Source organism: Phodopus roborovskii, unplaced genomic scaffold (genome assembly GCF_943737965.1).
Source record: "Phodopus roborovskii unplaced genomic scaffold, PHOROB, whole genome shotgun sequence".
Taxonomy (NCBI): Eukaryota; Metazoa; Chordata; class Mammalia; order Rodentia; family Cricetidae; genus Phodopus; species Phodopus roborovskii.
The window spans coordinates 27,449,121-27,472,319 of NW_026126447.1; the positions used below are offsets into that span (position 1 = coordinate 27,449,121).

The 23,199-nt window shown below is 40.9% G+C and overlaps 1 protein-coding gene across 2 annotated transcripts in view; it reads left to right on the forward strand.

Moving 5' to 3' along the window:
- Positions 1-2,037: 2,037 nt before the first annotated feature.
- Positions 2,038-23,199, forward strand: part of Tek (TEK receptor tyrosine kinase) — a 90,173-nt gene continuing 69,011 nt past the window's right edge. The window contains exon 1 of one of the 2 annotated variants that reach the window (XM_051188184.1): positions 2,038-2,527. In XM_051188184.1, coding sequence (XP_051044141.1) covers positions 2,476-2,527 — 52 coding nt within the window. In that variant the 5' untranslated portion in view covers positions 2,038-2,475. The remainder of the gene's footprint in view (positions 2,528-23,199) is intronic. The other variant, XM_051188183.1, reaches the window with a different exon arrangement.

Here is a 23,199-nt window from a genome sequence, read left to right on the forward strand (position 1 = left end):
TGTGATTCCTATAAAATCTTTTAAAAGATTACCTTCTAAGATAAATAATAAAGTGACTGATCCTTTCTTTGTAACCACAAAATACAACATGCCAGTAAAAGAACTGACTGAGAAAAATACCTTGCTTGCTTACACTCTGTTAATCTATAGCAAGTTCCTTGGACATGACTGTATGTGGATTCTTGAAAATAATTTTTCACCTGTGTACATAAAATGTTTAATCATGTAAAGGAAATGGGAAACATGTTGTTTTTCACTTGTATTCAATGTAATCATTCACTTGAAAAATAGAGTAACCACGCTGTAATTTTTATATTGATTGAAAGATTTTCTGGGGGTATATAAGCTATAAGGGAAAAAATAAAGACACAAGAGAAGGAAAACACCAGGAAAGATACAGAAGGAAAGTTGGAAGGAAGACATCAAGAGGGGTACAGAAGGGATACATCTGGATAGCGGTAAACTAACTAACTAACTAACTAACTAAATAAATAAATAAATAAAGAAATGAGAAAAGCTGATAGACCCTAAATGTGTGTGTGTGTGTGTGTGTGCGCACACACACACACACACACACACACACACACACACACACACACACGAGCACATGCTTTTCTCTTTTTCCATGGCTCCAGAGACTTAAGTTTTGCCCCCTCCCTCACTGTACCCAGAGAATTATGTTTTACTCCCTTGGAAAAGTCAAGTTGAGTGATTAGTCCACTCACTCTAGATTCCCCCAATCCCTGAGGTGCTGAAGGCTGGTTCTCACTGCAGCAATATGAGCCTGTGTCTGCACTCAGATGTGCCTGAGGACTGGACTGGGCTATCCACCCCTAAGGTACCCCTAAGGTCGAAAGCATTCCTGCTTCTCAGAAACTGCTCCCAAACTGTTAAGGTTGAGTCAGTGTTTGCTCTCAGGTGTGCTTGAGGACAGGGCTGAGCTATCTACCTCCTTAGGTTGGAAACACTATGGGTACTCAAGATCATTCCTGAAGTGATAACACCGAGGGCAGAAATCAGTCAGGACTTGTGGCTTGTGGGAAAAGGAGGGGTAAGTTTTCTTCATGCAGAGTCAGGTGAAGTGGAGTGCTTGATTTACCCTTCAGGGAGAACAAATACTGGCCACTGGGACAAGCTGAGGGTGCCTGAGCTTGCTGGAGAATCCTTCACTCCGGTGGTTCTTCTCCTTTTGATCCGTAGACTCCGCTCCTATAGACATAATCACTTTTGTTTGCTCTTTATAAAGATTACTTAAATTTTGTTCATATTTCCTATGTGTGCACATGCATTTAGTCACATGTGAGGTTCACGTTTTCGGGTGTCTGTCTTTCCATCACATGGGCTTTGGATTGAACTCAGGCTTGGCTTTATCCGCTGAGCTATTTCACCTGCCTGATATTTTTTAAAAAGTCTGTATGTAATAATCCAGGAGTGGTGTTTTCAGTTTAAACTCAATACCCAGGAGGCTGAGGAAGAAACATCATTTTTTTTTTTTTTTTTCATTCAAGGCCAGTTTGGGCTCTAGAATGAGCTCAAGGCTTGTCAAAGCTATAGAGTAACTGCCTCTCTCAAAAAGTACCCCTCCATATATTTTTTCTATAACTATGAAATTATTCATGTTACTAAAATCTCCCCATGCCAAGCTCTCCAATAAATTAGAGCACCCTCAGATGAAATGCTTATAAAAATTAAAGCTGTAGCCAGTAGCAGGCGGATGTTTGGGCTCAGGGCCAACAAACAGGCCATCTGGGTGTAAGAAAATAGGCTAATGGTTGTGGAATCTAGTCTCTTGTGGCTACGCTCAGAGCTGACCTCAGCCGTGCTCACTCAAATTGATTGCCTTCCAGGTTATGATTTCTCATCACAGGAAACTTCCTTGCCCAATTCAAACCGGGTGAGTTAAACTCAAACACAGAGCAAACGCTGATCCCAAAGCCCCTTCTGTCAGGGATCCTGAGTTCACCCCAGAGAACTGATTAGTGTGAGAAGGGCTGGTCCTCATCGCATACCATACATAGGTGGAGGGCTTGTTATTCAATTCCTGGCCTATGAGAGGATACCCCTATTGTTTCTGAAAACGCTGACCAGGACCTCACTTGTAACAAAGTCCTTCTGCCCCACAATTCAGTCAAGGCAGGAGCCGAAGCAGGAAAGATAAGTGCTTGGATGAAGGACAAGATGGATAGGACTCACAGTGCCCCCAGCCCTGCTGATACCAAGTGCCTTTAAGATACAGCCTTTCCCATCCTAATCTACAAAGGAAACAGGAAAAAGGAACTTAAAACTCCCTGCGCTCAGACAGAAATGAGACTGTTACCGCCTGCTTCTGTGCGATTCCTTCTTGCCTCCACCTTGTAAACAAGAGCAAGTAAAGTAGACCATGCAAGTGGGAAGTCGCAAAGTCGTGGGTTTTTGAAAGGCTCACAGGGACCTCATGCTCATCTGTGGACGCTGGATGGGGAGATCTAGGGAAGTATGGACTCTTTAGCCGGCTTAGTTCTCTGCGGAGTCAGCTTGCTCCTTTCTGGTAAGTTTTGGCTTGATGTTTATTTATTTATTTATTTTTTTATGTCATATTTTAAAACATGGTGACTACTGCTCAGCATTTTGGTGATGCTGACACTGCTCTTCTGCGACTCTCCAGTTTATACATGTCAATGTTGAAGTTCAGATTCCCTGCAACATGAGCTGGATTTTCTAGCTCTTATGGATGCTGCCTCCTGGGATGCCATGGCCTCTCCCAGGACGGAGTAAGTCACCTTACTTGAAGGTATCTACTTATTTAGGCATATTCTTTCATGCCTCTCATTCTGGTGTGTTTCCTTACCAATAACAACAAAATCAGGTTGTAACTACTTCAAAGAAAGTTTTCTATGATTTTTATTTATTTTTTATTTTTTATGAAACAAAATTCCTTCTTAGCAGTGTACAGATTGTCATTATTAAGTAAAAACAAAAACTCCTTTCTGTTAAAAATTTCTTATCTCCATTATTTTTAATCCCAGTATTGGAATTCGAGGCTTTTCTTTAAGTAGGAGTCAGGGAAATTAGGGCTATGCCACTGACTTTAGGTTTTTTGTTTTGTTTTGTTTCTTTTTGTTTTTGATGTTTCACATATAATAAATTATAAAGAATAGTCCAAAGTAACTAAAACTTAAGAATTTACCAAGGTCACTGGATTTTACCAAATGCAGTAGTGGCCTCAGAAAAAGACTGGTCAAAATGGGCTTGGGTTTTGTGTGTGTACCCCAGACTCTACACAGTGGGGTGCCGTGTAACTTACCCAGCAGATGTAAAACATGCTGGGAGAAACATCAGGACCCAACCGCAGATAACAGATGCTTTATCACTGTCACAGGTTTCTCCCTATGGGTTTGAAAATAGTCTAATTATTATAGTGAAAATGGAATTGACACAGGAAATGAATTTGGGGAATTTTACCAAAATTACTGGTGAGGCTACAGATAGCAATAGAATTGGATACAAATGCTTGTGATGTTATTTTTGTATGTCTAAATATTTTGTTAAGTATTAAAAAAAATTAACCCAGTAAGTTAACATTATTGTGTATAGTTTGCCATACAGCTCTTCAGTTTGATTTCAACAGCCAATGTATTAGAAATTTATTAGTAATATTTTAAGAGTGACACCAATTGCTGAAAGGAAAGAGTATCGAAGATGGAAAGAGTACCTGAGATCTACTTATATAGTAATTTATAACTAACATAAATTACTGTTGGTTTTTTCATTATGTCCTTTTAAATAATTATCAAGATGCCCTAATTTTGTCTTGTTTTCCAAGTGTCAAATTTATCAGTGATATATAATCTGGGACATATTTTACATCAAAGATTATAATAATACAAAGCCCAAGTACTGATTGCTCTGATATAGTTTTAAGTGAAATAAAGTATGCTCATATACTTACATGTGTACACACACACACACACACACACACACACACACACACACACACACACAGCTGTTTAGCTGTTTTAACTTACTACTTTCCCCTGAAGCGACTTTGTTGTGGCATTTGGCAATGTAAGTTTAGAAAAATAGTCATAAAACCAAACAAAAAAGTCCTATGGCCCAAATAGTTGTTTCTTTGCTGCATGACTTTAGTTCTTTGAAATAGATTTCTTGGGGGAAGATGACAAGGAAGAGGTGGTTGTGTTCTGGTTAGAAAGTAAAATACAGAAAGCTTGGTTTCTAGGGAAGGTCTGTATTGATTCCTAACTTTCATTCTGGGTGTAAGCCTCCATGAGCTTGAATGCTTGAGTCTCAGTGACCACAGCAACAGCCACTGTAGTCCATTATTCAAGACAGCCTCTAATGTGGCAAGGGAGGTATGAATTATATATTTATAGTCTACTTGGTAGCCTCATGTTCCTTTTTTCAGGGAAGAAACATAATTAAAAAATAAAAATTCTGTATTTGCTTAAATGAAGGTTGTTCTGAATGGCAAAGCAACCTGATGATATATAAACTCCAAGAGGTCTGTAGCTTCTACAACAACTCAAGGTTTTGGTGAGGATTATTGTCAATTTCATGTTACAAATAAGTTCTCATAACTTAGTTATATTACCTACTCCTTAATTCCAATAGCATCAAACCTGGCTGCTTGCTCTAACGAGCTCTATACACTTAAAATCACCTCTCTGCTTTATCATGGATGTCCTACATGATTCACACAGATGGGAAGTCTGAAGTCTTTAGGTCACACATCTTAAGCTATCTTTCCTGTCTTATGTGACATTTTAAACAACTGGATTCAGAGATAGCAGAGATGTTGTCTGGGGAGGCAGAGGAAATGCAATAGTTAGGTTAGGAAAGTAGTTCCAGGTGGAGCCTCTTCCTTGGGGTTGGGGTCAGGACACCTCTTAGAATTGTTTTCCAAGGGAAGAGCTGGCCTTCTTCAGAGATGTTCCTTTTCAACCATTGCTGTTGTTAGCGTTTCCCTCTCAGATCTGCCCTGATAGAACTTCCGGGAAGAGTCTAATTCTTCTAAGATGTCTTTCCAGGAGGGACGGAGTTGTTCAAATCTCTCTCAAGCTGTGTCCTCTAGGCCAGTGGTTTTCAAGCTTTATGATGCTGCAACCCTTTAATACAGCTCCTCATTCTGTGGTGATCCTCTAACCATAAAGTTATTTTTGTTGCTACTTTACAACTGTAATTTTGCTACTGTTATGAATTGTAATGTACATGTTTTTGAAGATAGAGGTTTGCTGATGGGGTGGTACCCACAGGTTGAGAACACTGCTGTGGGGCTTTAGAGAGGAAGGCTCTGAAATCTTCTGAAAATATCAACTTATTACTTGTGGTCCCACCCACCAGAAGATAGATATTACCATGTCACCTCTGATTGCCCCAGTCAGCACACAGAATCAGGATTCAAGAAATTTCTTTATCAGGGAGGCAGAGGTAGTTGTATCTCTGGGAGTTCCAGGCCAGCCTGGTCTACAGAGTCAGTTCCAGGACAGCCAGGGCTATACAGAGAAACCCTGTCTTGAAAAACAACAACAACAACAACAACAAAAAAAAAAAAAAGAAAAGAAAAGAAAAGAAGGATTGTCCCAAAGCAAAAGATACCGTTTTCAAAAATAGTTAAATGTTATATTTGTTATTTGAGTTAAAAATCAATTATGAATGTTAATTGCAGGAGAGAAGTGGTTAGTTTAAAAGTCTTGTGAATCACAAGTAGGTTTCGACAAGACACAAATTAATAGGAATTCTGCTTATGTGAAATATGATGCATCAATTATGTGCAAATGAGAAATTATTATCACTTTAATATGATGTTTAGAGAATACCCATTAAACATCGAAGACCCAGAGAAACTTGACAACAAACTGGCAGGTAAGATGTAGCAGTTTAAAATATAGATGAGAAATCACAAATTTGAGTTTTGAGTTTATAATATCAAAGCTCAAAATGGATAATCACAGCACACTAGTCATTCATCCCTTTTGGATAAGAATATCCATTTCTCAGGGTTGCTATAAGGATCAAATATGATGCTGCATGTCAAGCACCTAGTAAGAACTCCCTCAATGACGTCAATGTAATCAAAGGAGAAGTCTGCCACCAGCATCACTGTGCAAAGAAACACTGATGTCATCTCTTCCAGCATCTGGCAAAGATCTTATCACTTACAGTCTTTTCCACAAGACCCTAACATGGTTAAACTCCTTAAGGTTTCATCCATTCATCTCTGATCATGGTACATATCAAGACCACCTTCAACATCTACACATCCTGGGGTTGTAGAGAAGACCCAGCAGTTAAGAGCTGACTCAGGTCTGATTCCTAGATCACAACAGCTTTTAACTCCAGGGGATCTGACACCAACACATATAAAATAAAATTAAATTATTCAAAACTACAATAGCAGCAACAGCAAAGCAACCCATTCCTTTGTCTCACTCCTTTGTAGAATATTACCCATTTGGAAACAGCAATTTAAAAATCTAAAAAATTATTTTATTCGTATGGGTGGTTTGGCTGCATGTATGTCTATGTACTATGTGTGTGCCTGGTGCCGGTGGAGACAGAAGAGGGCACTGGATCCCCTGGAATTTATGGATGGTTGTGAGCTTCTATATGGATGGTTGTGAGCTTCTATATGGACGCTGAGACTCTAACCTGGGTCCTAAGGACAAGAAGTCTTAACTGCTGAGCCATCTCTTCAGCCCTATGGAAGAAGCATTTTTAAGCCCCTACCTGGCAAACTGTTCCACCTTCCCTAGGTGAGCTCTCCTTTTCATCTTTTTTTTTCCTAATTTTGTACAGACAATCGGTGTCCCCTTGAGTTTGGGGCAAGAATTATAACTTATTTCAATTTTTAATATCTTTAACAACTAGTATTATCCACTTTCTATTCCTATTAGTGCATGCATTTGACTTTTAGTGATTTTTTTTTTAACTAATAGAGTTTAACTGTTGTAGTAAGGAACACTTGGTACTGTGTAGACCTCAAAGAAAAAAAGGAATGTTGTAGACGGGTTGAAGCCATATTGAAAAAAATATTTATAGTAGCTCAAGTTCATATACAATGAAAGTAATAGTTATTGTTATCTTAAAAGGTTAATTTTTAAGTAAAAAGAAAATTTCTTTCTTTGGGCATCAAAAATAAAGGATAAACTCAAACGAATATTCAGCTAGATTTTTACTTAGTATTAGGTATTTTATAATTGTGGAATACACAGGTTTTATTTGATAGACATTTAACAAATTTTTGCATGCCTTTTGACATTTGTTATTTGTATGTCTTTGGTTTCAATTGGTGATATCTTATTGAAGACTTACTTTGGACCATGAACAGTACTGGGAACTAGGATTATAAACAAGGTTGACCCATTCCCCCTATAACTTACAAAGCTCATATTTTAGTGGGAAAATAGATAATGAGTTGTAATATTTTGTGATAAATGATATAATTGTAATTTATAAGAAATAAAAGTATTTACAAGGATGACAGAAATATTTGTTAGATTCAGTGATACAAAATGAGACCACAGCATCTAAATTCTATATAAATATTTTTGTTTGGTTTTTGCTTTGCTGGGGATCAAATTCACTGTCTCATGCATGTTAGGCAGTCACTCTATTAATGCGCTAATTCCAAAACTGTCAAATGTAAATATTTAGCAACACATGGAAGCATACATCTTTAATACCAGCATTTATATGGTGGAGACAGGAGGATTATGAGTTTAAAGCCAGGCTGGTTTGCATAAGGCTTTTAATTCTAACCTGAGCTATACAGAGAAATGCTGTTTCAAAAATGAAGGGCTGGGTATGTAGTTCTGTAGCAGAGTATTTGCTTAGAGTTTACATAGTCCTGAGATTGGTCCCCAGCATGATGAAATAGTTAAAATTATAATAAAAGTAAAGGAAACATTTAATTAAAAGCCTAACCAATATAATGACTTCACTGACTGCTTATTTAAAAAAAAAAAAAATTAAGAAAACAACACAGGGAAATTTCCAGGTTGAGTTTTTTGTTTGTTTGTTTGTTTTGTTTTTAAGAACCCCTAAACAGTCACAAATATTTCCAAAAAATATTTATGAGTTATGCAGAGACAAAGGTTTTGGAGACTGTTCTCATTGTAAAGCTTGGGCTGCCTTGCACTAACTCTGTGTAGCCAGGCTAGCTCTGAGCTTGAGATTCTCCTGTCTCTGCCTCCAAGGTGCAGAGATTACAGGAGTCTGGCCCAAACTATTTTAAACATGGGAGAAAAATGAGAAGAAAAACAAAGACTTTCCGTTAGAGGAAGCAGCCTAAAAGAGGGTTGGCAGTATGAAACTACAGGTCAAGCTGCAGGAAGAGGAGTAGAGTTGGAACATAAAGTACAAAGTTAAGGTGGGAGTCAGACTAGAAAGGGCCTTGGAGACCATTTTAAATATCTTGGACTTTGTTCTCTACATGTTGAAATTTAGCAGAGTGTTAGTTATAACACACCTGATTTAAGCTCTGGAAAATTCTGGGTTAAAATGGTGGAGACTGTAGGTTGGGTCCAATACAGCTTCTCAACCTTGTAGGCAAGAAGCTGCCGGGATGAACAGGAAGTTTGAATGAGGCTTAGGAGAAGAAGATGCCGTGTGCTAATGACTGATTGCATAGAGGTGGCACTATTCAGTGTGCTAGAAAACATGGCATAACTAACTGATGGAGGAAGGGCTAAGAGAGAGCAAATGATAATTTTGTACATGTTAAAGGGAAACAAATATTGAGCAATATTTGTTTTTTTGAGCTCTGAAAATCAAAAGAAGAGAATTAGGCAAATGGCACACAGAAATATTGATAGTCAAGGGTTTTATGAAGAGTTAGCCATCAGGGGATGGTAGAAACAGCAAAACCAATCAGATTTATTTTGGGATATTTCTAGACAATTGGTGTTGCTAGTCATAGAAAGAACATTAAGAGGGAGAACAGTAAGATGCAGGTACCACGATGACAACCTCCAGACCTGCAGCATTAGCTTCCAGATGAATTTCTTTACAGAGATCCAGGCAGCTGCATTGGTCCAACCAGATCAGGCATGGGGTCAGGAGATCAGCTGGCATTACTCCCAGCCTCCAGGAAAGGCAACATCTAAAGTTGCCTCCCTTATTTCTGGTATTTTAAACTGATAACCCAATTCCCACCAGTCTGACTGAACTCTTCCTTCGCTTACATCACAAATACAGAATAATTTTTAGAAGAAGCCATGCTTGCTTCCTTCTATAACTACCTCTAAGATCTGCTTTATTTATGTGCATGCCTGTGCTTGAGTGTGTGTGTGTGTGTGTGTTTGTGTGTGTGTGTGTGTGTAAGCATGCTTATGTGCGTACATGCCATGGCACACATACAGAGGTCAGACTTTGGTTCTATTCTTCCAGTGTGGGTTTTAGAGATTGAACTCAGGCCATCAGGCTTGTGAGCAAGCAACTGGCTGCCTCTCCAGTTTCTCCAGGAGTCTGACCATGTTCCTTCCCCCAAGGCTGTGGGAGCAGGAGTGAAGATCAGGGTTGACCAGATGGGCAGAGTCTTTACTCTTTAGCACATCTGCTGATGATGGGGAATGAATTCCCACCATTACATGACTGATGTAGTGTGTAAGTGACAGAGATGGAGGCATTTAAGGACCAGTCACAGGAGTCGGCAGGGCAGAGGGATGTTGTAGGTGGCTGCTGTTTGCTCCCTGCTTGTCACAGCCTCTTGTCCACGGCTTGACCAGGGAGGTGTGTGTGGTGGTCACACCCATCTCAGCAGATCTGTCAGCTTTCCCGCTTTTGTTAGAGGGTGATATCATGCTTCCTGGGGGGAGCTCTGGAAGACAATGAGCAGCCACTTTCCTCTAGATACAATAGGCGGAGTCAGGAAGGTAGTATTGACATTGCTGGGGCCCAGGAGCTACTCACTGCTCTGTGGCCGTCAGATGGTGAACCAGCGTAACCTTGGCACACAGGCCTGGCTTGTACAAGGCGTCTGACTGCAGAGCCAAAGAGGACTCCACCCTAGGGACAGGCGTGCTTTAGACATCTGGGAATCTGGGATGGGCTTTAAATTCAGATCCCTATGTCAAAAGCAACCCAAAACAAAACAAAACAACTCAATCCAACTAAAATAAAACAGTAATCATACCAGTAATAACAAAGTGACTACTATAGACTGAACAGGTGTGCCAAGTACTTTGGTGTAACTTTTAACATCTTGTCTAGTAGGTATTATTACACATTTTTTAGTACAGAGGTAACCAACTGGGTATCAACTGTTTGGAACTTTGTAACATCTGCATTCAAAAGATGTCAGCCCTTCCCACTGTGACTCTGATGGGGGCTATTGGTCAATGGACACAGAATGTCCTTTCAGTCTAAGGACAGCCATGGGTTCACTTGGAGGATACAAATTCCAACAGGAATTCTGACTCTGTCTGGGACTTTATGAGGACTTTTAATGTAAGAAGTCCATTCTCTTTCTTCACTAGGTCAGGGTCCCTGGCCACTTAGGGAAGCTGGTGTTTAGGACCAGCAGCACAGAGCCATGACACGCACTGATGGTATTTAACACCTGCCTGGCTCCAGTGCTGTGGGTCCAGCGACCCATCCCTGTCCCTTGCGATAATGTGGGGTTCATTGTTTGCTTGGACTGCTTTGACCAGGTTTCTGTTTTCTGAAAATGAAGCCTCCCAAATGACCACATGCCTCTGTGGGAATGATGGAGATTGAGAACTAAGCATAATAATCTTTAACACATGCCTCTAGGCTGCTTTCTGGCCAGTCATTTCAGCTGCATCCTTAGAAAGCAAGGTGAATGCTACTCATTCATGTGTTTTGGTGAATGCTTTTAAAGGAAAACTACTTAGCAGTACCTGCCACAGTGCCAGTGTGTGATAAGCATTCAGATAATCAGATGTTCTTAACTGCTTTGTGTTCAAAGTAGGACCTTCTAACCATGCCCGATGTTGGTCTGTTCAGAGCAGGCCTTCATTCCTGAGCTAATCTGTTGATGTGTGTGTGTGTGGGGGGGGGGGGGAGGATGACCCTCTGGCTTCTTTGACTGCCTTAAGACAATCCTTGTATCGGAAAAAAAAAAAAAAAAAAAAAAAAAAAAAAAAGGAGAGAAGGACTTTAAAGCTCTGGGTTCTTGGGCATCTGCTAAAAATCTGGATTGTCAGGTGGGGAAATTCCTTGCTTGTGACTCATTCCCAGCAGGATGGAGCCTCTACTTTTCCCCAGCCAGGTACCAACTTCTTCTGCCCTCTGGGTCTTGAGGTAGCGGAGACACTAGGATGACTTGTCACCTGTAAGTGTCCTCCTCATTTCATTTATCCTTGGCCCATTGCTATCTAGTTGACAAGTGGTAGACACAAGTGGAATCTGTCACACATTTTCCCCTGCTTGTGGGGTTTTGAACCTAGGACCTCGTGTATGCAGGTCCAGCATGTAACTGCTGAGCTCCACACCCTGACACTCTGCTTCCTTTGTGATTAAGCTTTTTATTACCTCATAATGGCATGCTTTGCTTCCATTTCACCTCTTTCTCCTAATTCCCCCATTTCTGAGTCTCCGTGGCTGTGTCCCCACCCCCTGCATCTGAAAACACTTAGTGCTCTTCTAGGGTGGATTTCATCATCCTCCAGTTTTCATATTTGGATCTCCAACTGCAGAATCAAGAAGGGAGAAGGTGGTTGTAGTTGAATGTGTTGGAAACTCTTCTGACGCCAGTCTTTGCCCACTGCATCAGCCTATGGTGACTCTCAGTCCCCCACGTTTGGAGCTGTACTCCCTTCATGCTGGGTTCCCTTTTGTTTATAAATATTTACCTTCAAACCTTCGTGTATTTGCGTTTTGTTGGTTATGTTTTATATTATTTGTTGTTGTTGTTTTTGTCACCTTGTCACAAGTTACAGCTATCTGGGAAGAGGAACCTCAATTGGGAAAATGCCTGTTTCAAAGTGGCATATAGGCAAATCTGTGAGACATTTTCTTGATTAATGATTGATGGGAGAGGGCCCAATCCAGTCCACTATGGGCAGGCAGGTGGTCCTGGGCTCTATAAGAAAACAGTTTGAGCAAGCCTGTTGTGGAAACTCATTCAGCCAATAGCCTTTGGGGTACCTGCCCTTTAAGGCGTGGTCTCCATTGCTACCTGTGGACTGGTAAGAGGGAGAAGAAGAATTGCTCTCTCTTGCTTGGGTGGTGGCCAGAGACCTGGTCACAGCTTCTGGCATCCCCAGGGCAGAAGAGGCGCTCTCTACCTTTATTGTGTGAGTGTTCTCCAAATGAATATTTGATATCCTTTTATTTGCGCTTCTATGGACTCTCTTATGCCTACACAAGCCAGCAAGCAGTGTTTCTCCATAGCCTCTGCTTCAGTTCCTTCCTGGAGTTCCTGTCTTGACTTCCCTCAGCGATGTAAGATGAAATAAACCCTTTCCTCCTCAAGTTGCTTTTGTTGATGGCATTTAGAAACCTAGCTGAGACAAGTATATACTGTTTCCTCTGTGTGGACTAGCCTTTTCACCTGTTAGGCATAGCCATAATTAGTGGTTGGGCTCACCTGTTAGTCCTAGAAATAAGTCCTGCTCTTCCTGCAAAAGTGTGCGGCCTGTTTTAGACTGAGGCGCAAAAAAAAAAAAAAAAAAAAAAAAAAAAAAAGGCCTTAAGGCAAAAGGTAGAAACTCAGGATATAATCCATGGTCTGGGAGTGAGGGCCAGAGTCATATAGGAATGCATGGTCAGGTCTGGTACTGTCAACTGTACAAGGAACACTTAAACTAAAGCCATTATGGCTCACCTGGGAATGCAAAGGAGGGGCATGGATTCATTGTGGTCTTCCTCTGTCATCGTTTAAGAGTTTCATGGGAAAAATTTAGTGGGTTGAGGCAGTGGGGGCAATGCATATGGGCTCTGGTTTTGCTGCTTTGTGCCTGAACCGGCTCACAGTTCAGAAGGGGCCTCTGATAGAGTTCAGCTGGCCAAACATAGGATGCTTGCCTCTGTTATTGTATTTAGAGCATTCATTTTAGTTTTTGCCTACTGAGCTTTATTTTTTACTTAAATATTCTCAGCTCCAGGCATGTTTCACATAAGTACTGGCAGAGCCCTGCTTAATAAGCAAGTTTGCTTTAAATTAAATGTTCTGAGTCTTTGTTACTCTGAATGTTTTATACACTAGAACAGATCACATTAAAGTTGAGTTTATGAGGTGCCTTAGAAGAATATGTTAGAGTATCTATGTATCTATTTTGGGTGAGTGTTCATTGAACTATGTCATACCAATCAGGTACTTATATGCACATTGCTCAGCATGAGGTTAGAAAACTTAACTTAAAAAAACAGAGCTAATAGAATAAGTTGTATACATAGCATTTAGGGTTAGTAAGAATCATAGAAATGCTGAATGAATGAATACAGATGGGAAGACATTTTCCCAGCCAAATAGGTAAGCTATTTTTAATTTTGTCCTCCCTGTTTTAGAATGATTTACATGTGTCCAAATAAAATAAAAGTAATTTGGGCATGTAATTTATACTCTTGCCAGTTAAGAGAAAGCCAAAGAGTCTTCATGCTCTCAAGCTTGTCTCAGAGGATGGTGTGAACTTTATCTTGCTTTGCTCAGGGACCCTGGAAAGTGGGCATCTGATAAAACTACAGAGAAGACCAAGTTTACCCCCTGGACACAGGGAGCATCTCTTAGAAAAGTCCTGGAAGTCAGGCAGCACAGCGGTGGGTAAAGCCTGGCAACAGAGGAGGGGTAGGTCTGTTTGTTTGTTTGTTCGTTTGTTCATTCATTCATTCATTCATTCATTCATTCATTCATTCATGTTGGCACTTACTGGAATCTGCCAGGCATTGTTCCAAAGTTAGTTAAGAAGGGGACCTGACTGCAAGCACTAAAGTCTGTTGGAAGAGAATCCTTACTCTACCTAGTAGGAGCAGATATATACATGGTTGCTGCAATGAAGAATTCTGGGAGAGGTCAGGGTCTCACTAAGATAGTGGCATTTGAGAAGGACAATAGCCTTATAGAAAATCAGTAGATGTAAAGAGTGGAGGGGGATATTACAAATGGAGGGGAAAGCACTAAAAGTGAAAGACAGAAACACTTCTGTTCTCAGCGGGACAATGAAGAAAGCTGGTTGAAAAGAAGGTAATTGGGCTCAAGGTTGGATGGGATGGGGCACTTATATGGGGCTCTTTAGGATGTATTGTGAGGCTATAAGAGGTAGTGAGGTGTTCCAGGCCTATCTAGAAAGCAAGAGAAAAAAGTCAGTGTAGGTCCAGGAACCGCTGCATCAAGGGGCAATAGGGTAGAAGAGGACTGGAGAGCAGGGGAGGGGAGGACTGGAGAATTTGGCTATTAGGTGTCCTTGCTGCAAAATGGTTTCAGTGACTGGGCAGGGATTGGGTTGCAGACTAAGGAAATAGATCAAGTAAGCATAGCTTGCTTTCTGAGGCACATCTCCTGCCTGGTAGCTCCCCAGTTCCAGATGCTCTTCTGTGAGCTTGTTTTGGGGTGAGCTGATAGGGAGAAGGATCCAGGTCCTTCCCTCTACTGTCATTGACTCAGGATGGTGCCAGGCTGTGCAGGAGTTTGAAGGAGGTAGGGAGGGGCTGCTGTATAACAGATACTGTCCACTCACTCTGAAATAAGGAATTCTTTTAGGTTTGTGAGTGCATCATAATAGGGATGGGTGGGATTTGGTGTGTGTGTGTTGACAATGCCATCTAGTGCCAAATTGGTATTTTCGTGCATGTGTATTATATGTGGCTCATGTTTACTCTCATTATCCTCCCTTGCCCTACCCCCCAGTGATTTTTTTTTTTTTTTTTTTTTTTTGCAATTAATCCTCTTACTTTCATGTACTTTGGCAGGGGTTTGCGACTGTATGAGTTTAGTTAGGTTGCTTACAGCATCCTGGGTTCTATTTATAGAATGTGGGCAACTTACCAATAGCTACATTTTCGGAGAAGATGTCTTTCCCATACCCCAGCAACCATGAACTGTCTACAGTTCTTCAGGGTAGGTAGGAAGGGCTTTGCGAGTCCTTCCTTCTGGCGACTATTAAATGCTGAAAAGTCTAAAATCCTTGAAAAAGTTTTATTTATGGGTTACTACTTTTCAGAGAGAGAGAGAGAGAGAGAGAGAGAGAGAGAGAGAGAGAGACGTGGGTGGGGAGAGGGAGAGAAAGACTCCCAGTGTGTTCATGCTAGCCACAAGCCTCTGAGCTCAATCTCTCCCTGCCTAAGCCTCCTGAGTAGCTGAGGCTACAGGTATGTCTGCTGCACCCGGCCAATCTTTTTAAAACTGGGTACCAGGTGGTGTTCATGTTCTACACAGAAAGAAATGCTGCTTCAACTCAACCTGCTCATTCGATAGATGTTGACAGGGAGCTGCAGAGAGCTCAGCGTTTTGCTGGAATCCCTCAGCACTTGAGAGCTTAAGTGTCTTCATTTGAGAGAGTGTGCAAGGCAAAAAAGCACACAAGCGCTTAAAGTAGTCCTGTGCACTATCCCGACTTGAAATTGTAGCCCTGCTTAATGCTTGCATTGGTTATTGCTCTGTGAGAGGCTAAACTGATTTAGGATTGGTTACTTGCCTGTGCCTTGGGTTGCCTGTGCTTGTACATCAGGGTGGCTCTGCTGCAAGCGGCAGCACCTGGGGTGGCCCAGCTTCTTGTTGCCAGTGTGGCGTGTGGGTTGTTGGGATGGCTCAACTCAGGCACTACTCTCCTCTTGGGCCGGCAGGTTATGTTGGGTATTTATTTTCCTGATGGTGTTAGAAACTCATGAGGGGTAAGAGGAAACAGACAGATGAGTGACATTTCTTTAAGAACACAGTTTAGGAGAACACATATGCCAAGCCTAAACTCAAGGGCTAGGAAATATTCTAGACCCTGAAGAGGCTACAATAAGTACATGGATGTAAAGAGGGTTGAAGAGTTGGGACCAAAAGTTCAGACTAATGCACCTGCTGTTAGCTTTGGGTACAATAACTTCATCTGCAGAGCTTACACTGTAATAGTACCTATCTTACTCTGTGGGGGGAAATATGAGTTAATTCTAGCAGACATCCCAATAGAGCAGGGCCTGAACCCAGAAGACAGTAAAGGAATGCTAGTATTGTCACTAACTTTATCCACCTAACATGGCTGCATGCGCAGAGTGGCAAAGAAAGGTCTGACTTCACAAACTGGCTGGTAATCAGTACTTTTCCAACAGCACAAGGACTCCAAGGAGAAGCCTTTGAAGGAGCCCTCAGATAATTCATTTGTAATTACATTTTCTTTGTTTTAGAAGAGCCTCAGAGCACAGACTCAAATTCCCACCCCTACTTGGGTTTGCTCTGTTCCTCCTGGCTCCCCAGCCCCCTCTATTCTGTGTGTCTCATGCCCAGTGTCAGCACTGCAATGCACACAAACCACCTGCCAAGAGGTGGGGAATAGGATCCAGAAACAGATAGGATCTGCAGAAGCTCTGCCGTGTCCAGAGGCTGGGAGTAACCTAACAGGCCTGACACAGCCTGACCGTGAGCGACTCTAGCCTAATTCCAACATGAGTAATATGTGAGTCCTTCCAGCTGCTTCTGTAATCAAACAAAAGGCAGGGCTGTTGCCAGCCTGGGAAGGATCCCCTCTGACTGCATCATTGTTTTCCCAGGGATGGCTCTCCCTAGGGAGAGCCAGTGACTTGGACTAGCTTCTATTGGGCATTCCCGAAGTCTCCAGTAGATTACATTCTGACAAAACTCCAAAGTGTATGCCCCTCACTTAGCCCACGTTCACCTCTATGGAAGGTGATTAAGAACACAGATAACTGGGCAGAACCCTGGTCACCTGCATGTGACCTTGGACAGGTCATGCTACCTTGTGTGGAATAAGGATAATGATGTTACCTATCCACACAAGTTGTGATATGAAGCATGACCAATGCCTAGCAAAATTCAGGTTAATGACAAGTATTTAAAACCATTAGCTGCCATTATTTCCCATCTCTCTGTGCAATGAGTCTAAATTTTCCTCAAAGCTTCTGTCTTTAAGAATCTGTATCCAGTTCTCTCCCCTTAGCTATGGTTTTGTTTTCCACATTTTTTTTTGTTGTTGTTGTTATCTGTTAACCTCAGGCCAAAAATATTTCATAGGAGACTCCAGAAATAATCACAAGGTTTCAGTTGCTCACCATTGTGATTCAAAATCTCTTCCCATTCAGCTGCTCCACCTCACAAAGACCTTTGTCCAGTGTATCCATGTTGTATACATCATCTGCCCCTTAGTCACTTAGTCACTATCTTGGAAGCCAGATTAACCATTGTGGCGAGACAGTGCTTATACTCAAATAACCAGTATTTTAAAATAATGGTTGAAAGGTGATAAAATAGTAATGGTGTCAATGTGGATGGGCTAAGGAGAATTCACAGGCAAAACAGTATAAGATGCCAACTTATAACTAGGGAAAGAAATACAATATATTTAATCTGAAGTTGCTAATGTGTATAGTGAGAGTTTGTGGAATTGAGAACAAGAGGTCCTATTAACTGTTGTATGTCATATGACAAATGTTATGAGACAAGTGCTTAGTTCATAAAGGCGTTAAATGAGCGTGTTCATTATGTATAGGGAAAACAGCATGCGTGGGATTTCCTACATTCTGTGATTTCAGACTTCCACCATGGATAAAGGAGATTGCTGTACACATTATTCTATTCCATGTCATTCCCTCTCATCAGGGTCCCCACCCCCTTCTATTTTTGAATTTTTTTCCCTTTAAGCCTGCCTTTATTTGCTTCCTTAGAATTCATGCATGAGTGTAGATTACAGGACAACTCAGATTCTCTTCCAACACCATATAGGTCAGATTCTTTGCAGATATAATAATGAACAAGGCATACACCTTGCTATAGAAAAGGTTGCTATTGTAGCGTGAGTTGTACCTGGACATTCAGTGAGTTATTGTTCATGGTAGCCATGTTCTGAGTACAGGACTAGCATCCTGCAAAACTCTGGTCACAATGTTTTCATTAGTAGATCAATACTTGGCTCCAACTGTTTACAGCAAGTAATATTTTGAAGCTGAGAAAACATTAATGTGTCACAGCCTTCTTGTGCTAGGAAGGTAGATAGTGCTTGAACACTGTGCTTGGAGACTCAAAGGTGAACTCTCAAGCCAGAAACATAAAGATGTAAAAAAAAAATGTCCCAATATATTTTAAAAAGATAGTTTATAGTATGAGAGATGAGTAAAAGGATGCCTGCTCTACCCAAGCTGGGAAACCCTATAGGCTTCCTGATTTCTGCAAGCCCCCAAGAGTCCGGATCAATTGATGCTATGGCCCTAGCAGCATGTTCTCATGGTGTCCTTGACCCCTCTGGTTTCTCCTATCCTTCCTCCCCACCTTCTACAGGACTCTCTGAACTCTTAATGTTTGGCTGTAGGACTCTGCATCTGCTCCCATCAGTTGCTGGATGAAGTCTCTCTGCTCACTTTGATGAGGATTCTGCTAGGCTCTGGCTCCAGAACACTGCAGGTGGAAGGTTTTGTGGAAGGGCATATAAAGTAGCCTTTCCACTGTTGCTCAGATTGTTAGTTGAGGTCATCCTTGTAGGTCTCTGAACATTTCTCGAGTCAGTTTTCTCTCCAAATCTATAATGGCTCCCTCTATTATGGTATCTCTTTTTTTCACTCTTTTCTATTCATCCCCCGACTCAATCTTCCTGGTCCCACATGTTCTCCTCTCCTCCTTCTCTTTCTCCTAACTCCCTCTCAATAGAGAATTCTCAGTAGAGGAATCCAAAATGGCTGAAAGACACTTAAGAAAGTACTCAACATCCTTAGTCATCAGGGAAATGCAAATCAAAACAACTCTGAGATACTATCTTACTCCTGCCAGAAAGGCTAAAATAAGAAACACCAACGACAGCTTATGCTGGAGAGGATGTGGAGAAAGTGGAACACTCCTCCACTGCTGGTAGGAGTGCAAACTCGTATAGCCAGTTTGGAGATCAGTATGGAGGTTCCTCAGGAAAATGGGAATCAGTCCACGACAGGACCTGGCAACTCTGCTCTTAGGCATATACCCAAATGATCCACATCCATGTAACAAAGACATCTGTTCAACTACATTCATAGCAGCACTATTTGTAATAGCAAGAACCTGGAAGCAACCTAGATGCCCCTCAACTGAAGAATGGATAAAGAAGATGTGGCACATTTACACAATGGTTAAAAGGGATTTATGTTCCATTATTTTGCACAACTCAAAATCTAGAGATCAAACATGGAATACTGTCCTAGTTTGCTTTCCATTGCTGTGATAAACACCAGGACCAAAAGCAAATGTGGAGGAACAAGCTTATTTGGCTTACACTAATTAATTCAGCAGAAGTCATGGAGGATGCTGCTTACTGGCTTAATTTCTCCTGCTCAGGCTGTTTCTTATACAACCCAGACTCCTGGGATACTGACGTTGGAGGAGGCTTAGGTACAGGTTCCACATCCAGCCCAGGCAACATGGTGAGAGCCTATCTCACACATTGATAGTGAATAAACTGGTATGCTGATTTTGCCTTAAAGTGGAAATAGCCCATGTTAGAGTACCAATTGGAACACATAACGAGGCAAGCTCTCTGATTTTCATTTTTTTTTCTAGATTGCTTTCCCTCAAGAGACTTGTCAGTCCATTTTCCCTCCATCTTTAAAAGTTCATGAATAGTTATTAAGGGATGCCTGCCAACAATTTTTGTGGGATTTAAAAATCAAACTGACATTAAAATGCTAGTCAAGCATGTCTTTGTAATAAGAACATTATGAGGACCCAGGAGATCTTTTACGTGAAAGTCCCTGGTAGCATATAACCTTTTCTTAGGGAATGCTAAATACTTTGGTTCCTGAACTTTTGAAACAACAAAATCTGTAATTCTTGTCCCAATAGCTCAGTAGGTAAAGACACTCGCCATCAAGTATAACAACCTGAGTTTGATCACCAAGGTATCCATGTAGAAGGACAGAACCAACTCCAAAAAATTCATATGCCATGGCATATATGTATGCATGCATGTGTGTGCATGCATATGCATACATGTACACGTACATACATATTACAAATAAAGGAATGTCATTTTTAAAATTTAAAAGAAACATCAGGGAGGGCTACGAAGCCCACACATACACTGGGCTTTGGGTTACTTCAGTGCAGATATCTATGGCAACATCTAAGGTGATTCCTCAGTAGTGTCTTGTTCTGTCCTGCCAAGGTATGTATCAAGCTGCTTTTGGTGTGCAGAGAATTGGCTTCCTATTAAGGTCAACCCCACAGAAGAGGGCAAGAATCAAAGGGCTTCAGAAAGAACACACAATCCTCCTTAGCTCTCCACTGGCCTGGGCCTGCTTCCTGTCCATGAGTGTTTGAAGTGTCCGGTAGCACAGGCACACAGCAGGCTACAAAGCATTATTAGTTCTCTTTTCTAGGTCCCTTAGCCCTTACACTTCTTAGCAAAACAAGTATCTTCATCAGTGTGTGTGTGTGTGGGGCAACAGAAACTGTGATTTCATATGGCCATATGTATAACTTTTTGCCCTGCTAATAAAAATAACCCCTTCATACAAGAATCAATTACTTAAAAGCCATTTTCCCATTTTGAAATGATGATATGACAACATCATCACTGTCTCATGAGTAGTTGCTTGTGTGAGGCAACTAGCAAATCACAAAACAAGTCCCTGGATTTAGGTGAATTACTTTTGGTTGTGCTGAAGTCCTTACAGTTCACCCGATCATCCTAAACATACCTCTAGTCTGCAGACACAGTGCTTGGGCACTGGGCCAGCAAAGGTGAGCAGAGTCCTTTTCCTCCATTTCTTCAGTCTCCGAGGAAGGGCATAGACAAATCAGTGGCAAATTAGAACCTTCGTTTGATTATCTCTGTGTTCTTTTCTATTTTTATATTTTTTAAACTTAAAATTATAAAAGAAATGGAGTATCAAGTGTGTAAGCAGTAAGTGAGCACGCACACTGTTTCTGCCCACTCCTGGTTCATTAGCCAAAGGTAGCCATTGCCTTGCTGATTTATATAATTTCTTACTATGATATAGACATTATCCTTAAGTGTTATATGTAATGATGTAAACTTTATTTATATAATGTAACATTCTTTAATTGTTTTTGGCCTTTTCCATAGTTAAATCTGCCAGTGATTTCCTTCATGGTTTTGACTATATTCATGCCTTTGAATGGACAAACTGTAAGTCTATTGAAGGCAGAGACTATATTTTATTCTTCTCTTTACCACAGAATGTAGCACCAAACTCTCAGTACATACATGTTCACTTAATATATTTATTACAATCCCGTTTTTGTGTATATATGTACATGTTTGTGTACATATGTGTTAGTGGGTACACATGCTTGTGGGTATGTATGTGAAGGCCAAAAAACAACCTTGAGTGCAATTTCTCAGATATTAAGCATCTTGATTTTTGGAAACAGGGTCTTTTGTTGGTCTGAAGCTCACCAATTAGACTTGGCTGGCTGGTCACTGAGACCCAAGAAACCACCTGTCTCTACCTTCCCAACTCTGGGATTACAAGTGAATACTAGTGTGCCGGGCTTGGGCATCACACACTTTACTGACAGACCCATCTCCCCAGCATCTAGTCTTGTTCATTTTTAAACTGTTCATTTATTAACATGTGTTCTTTATCAATTATATCTCACACTTTGTATTGACTGTTAGAAGTAGAATGATGGAGAAAGCTTTCTTTATGGTAATTGCAATAGACAATGGTAAATCATAGTAGATGTAATGTCAATGAGATAGGAGTTCAAATCTCATATTTAAACCATGTGATCTTGGGTGTATTGAGCATCTGTGAGTTTTCGTTCTGTTTGAGATAGAGTCCTTTCTATGTGGCCTTGGCTGGCTGCTAACTCATGACCCTTCACTTCTATCTTCCTTAGTTCTAAGATTATAGGCTGTGAACTACCATGTATTGTTTGGGATTTTAAAATTTTAACCTATAGATTCTTTTCTTCAACATTGTGAGACTTCAAATAGACAGTGCTCATAAAGACCATAACAGTGTTTTGTATGCAGTGTATATTTCAAATGTTAACTTTCTTTCCTGAGCAGCATAATAGCAAACCTTTGAGTGGTTTAGATTTCTTCTTTTGTCAGTTTCAGATGTCATGATTCTGAATTGCTTTCATGGCAGACATTTCCTTGCTTTGCTCCTGTTTTCAGTGGGCAATTCTTAGTCATTCTTTTTGTGTGTGTTGAAGCCAATCCATCAAATTGCTCTCTTTATTTCTTTATTAGGAGCTTAAAGAACTGGGCATTGCAGAGATTAGGAGTTTTGTTTATTGCTGTTATGGAGAACAGAGGTATCCTTTTGTGGGTGATGACATATACCTTTCGGGGCAGCATAGAATAGGGGATTTGGAAGTCTACTTAGGTAGGGCCAGAAAGAAAACATGGCCTGAGTCAGAGTCATGCCATACCAGACACATTTCCTGGTAATTAAAAAGAAGGTTCAGTTAGATAATTTGCCTCTATGTTAGTCAGTCTTATCAACGTTGTGACCAAATCAGTGAGCAAACTACTTAGAGGAGGATGGGTTTCAACTGACTCATGACTTTAGAGGTCTCAGTCTGTGATTCATGACTGTATTGATTTTGAATTGTGGTGAATTGGTATATCACATGATGGGAGCCAGTGGCAGAGGTTACTCACACTTTAACCACAGGAAGCCAAAGAGGGGGAGGAGCTGGAGACTAGGTAACCTTCTGAAGTTTGTTCCCAGTGACTGACTTCCTCCAACAAAGTTTGGCCTTCTCTAGCACCTCCCAAAATAGCATGGTAAGTGGAGGTTCAAAAAGTCTACACAAGAGGCTGCGGAGGGCAGTTCATACTCAAACCAAAAAAGCGTCTTTGAGTAAAGCTAGGTAGGAAAAATCCTTATTGTCAGGCCCAGGTGTCTCAACTTGGGGCATCTCTATTCTCTTTGCCTTATGTCTTCTACTTTTTGATTGCCTCTCTTCAATGTCTTTTCTCTATCATTCTAGTTTCTTTTAGTACTACTCAGATTTGTAAATGCTCTAAATCCCCATTTTCAGTATATATTAGGTCACTTATATTACCCCGAGTGAGAGAGAGTGAGAACTTGTGGACTGACTGGCATTACCTTTTGTATGAATACAGACCACTCTCCTTTTTG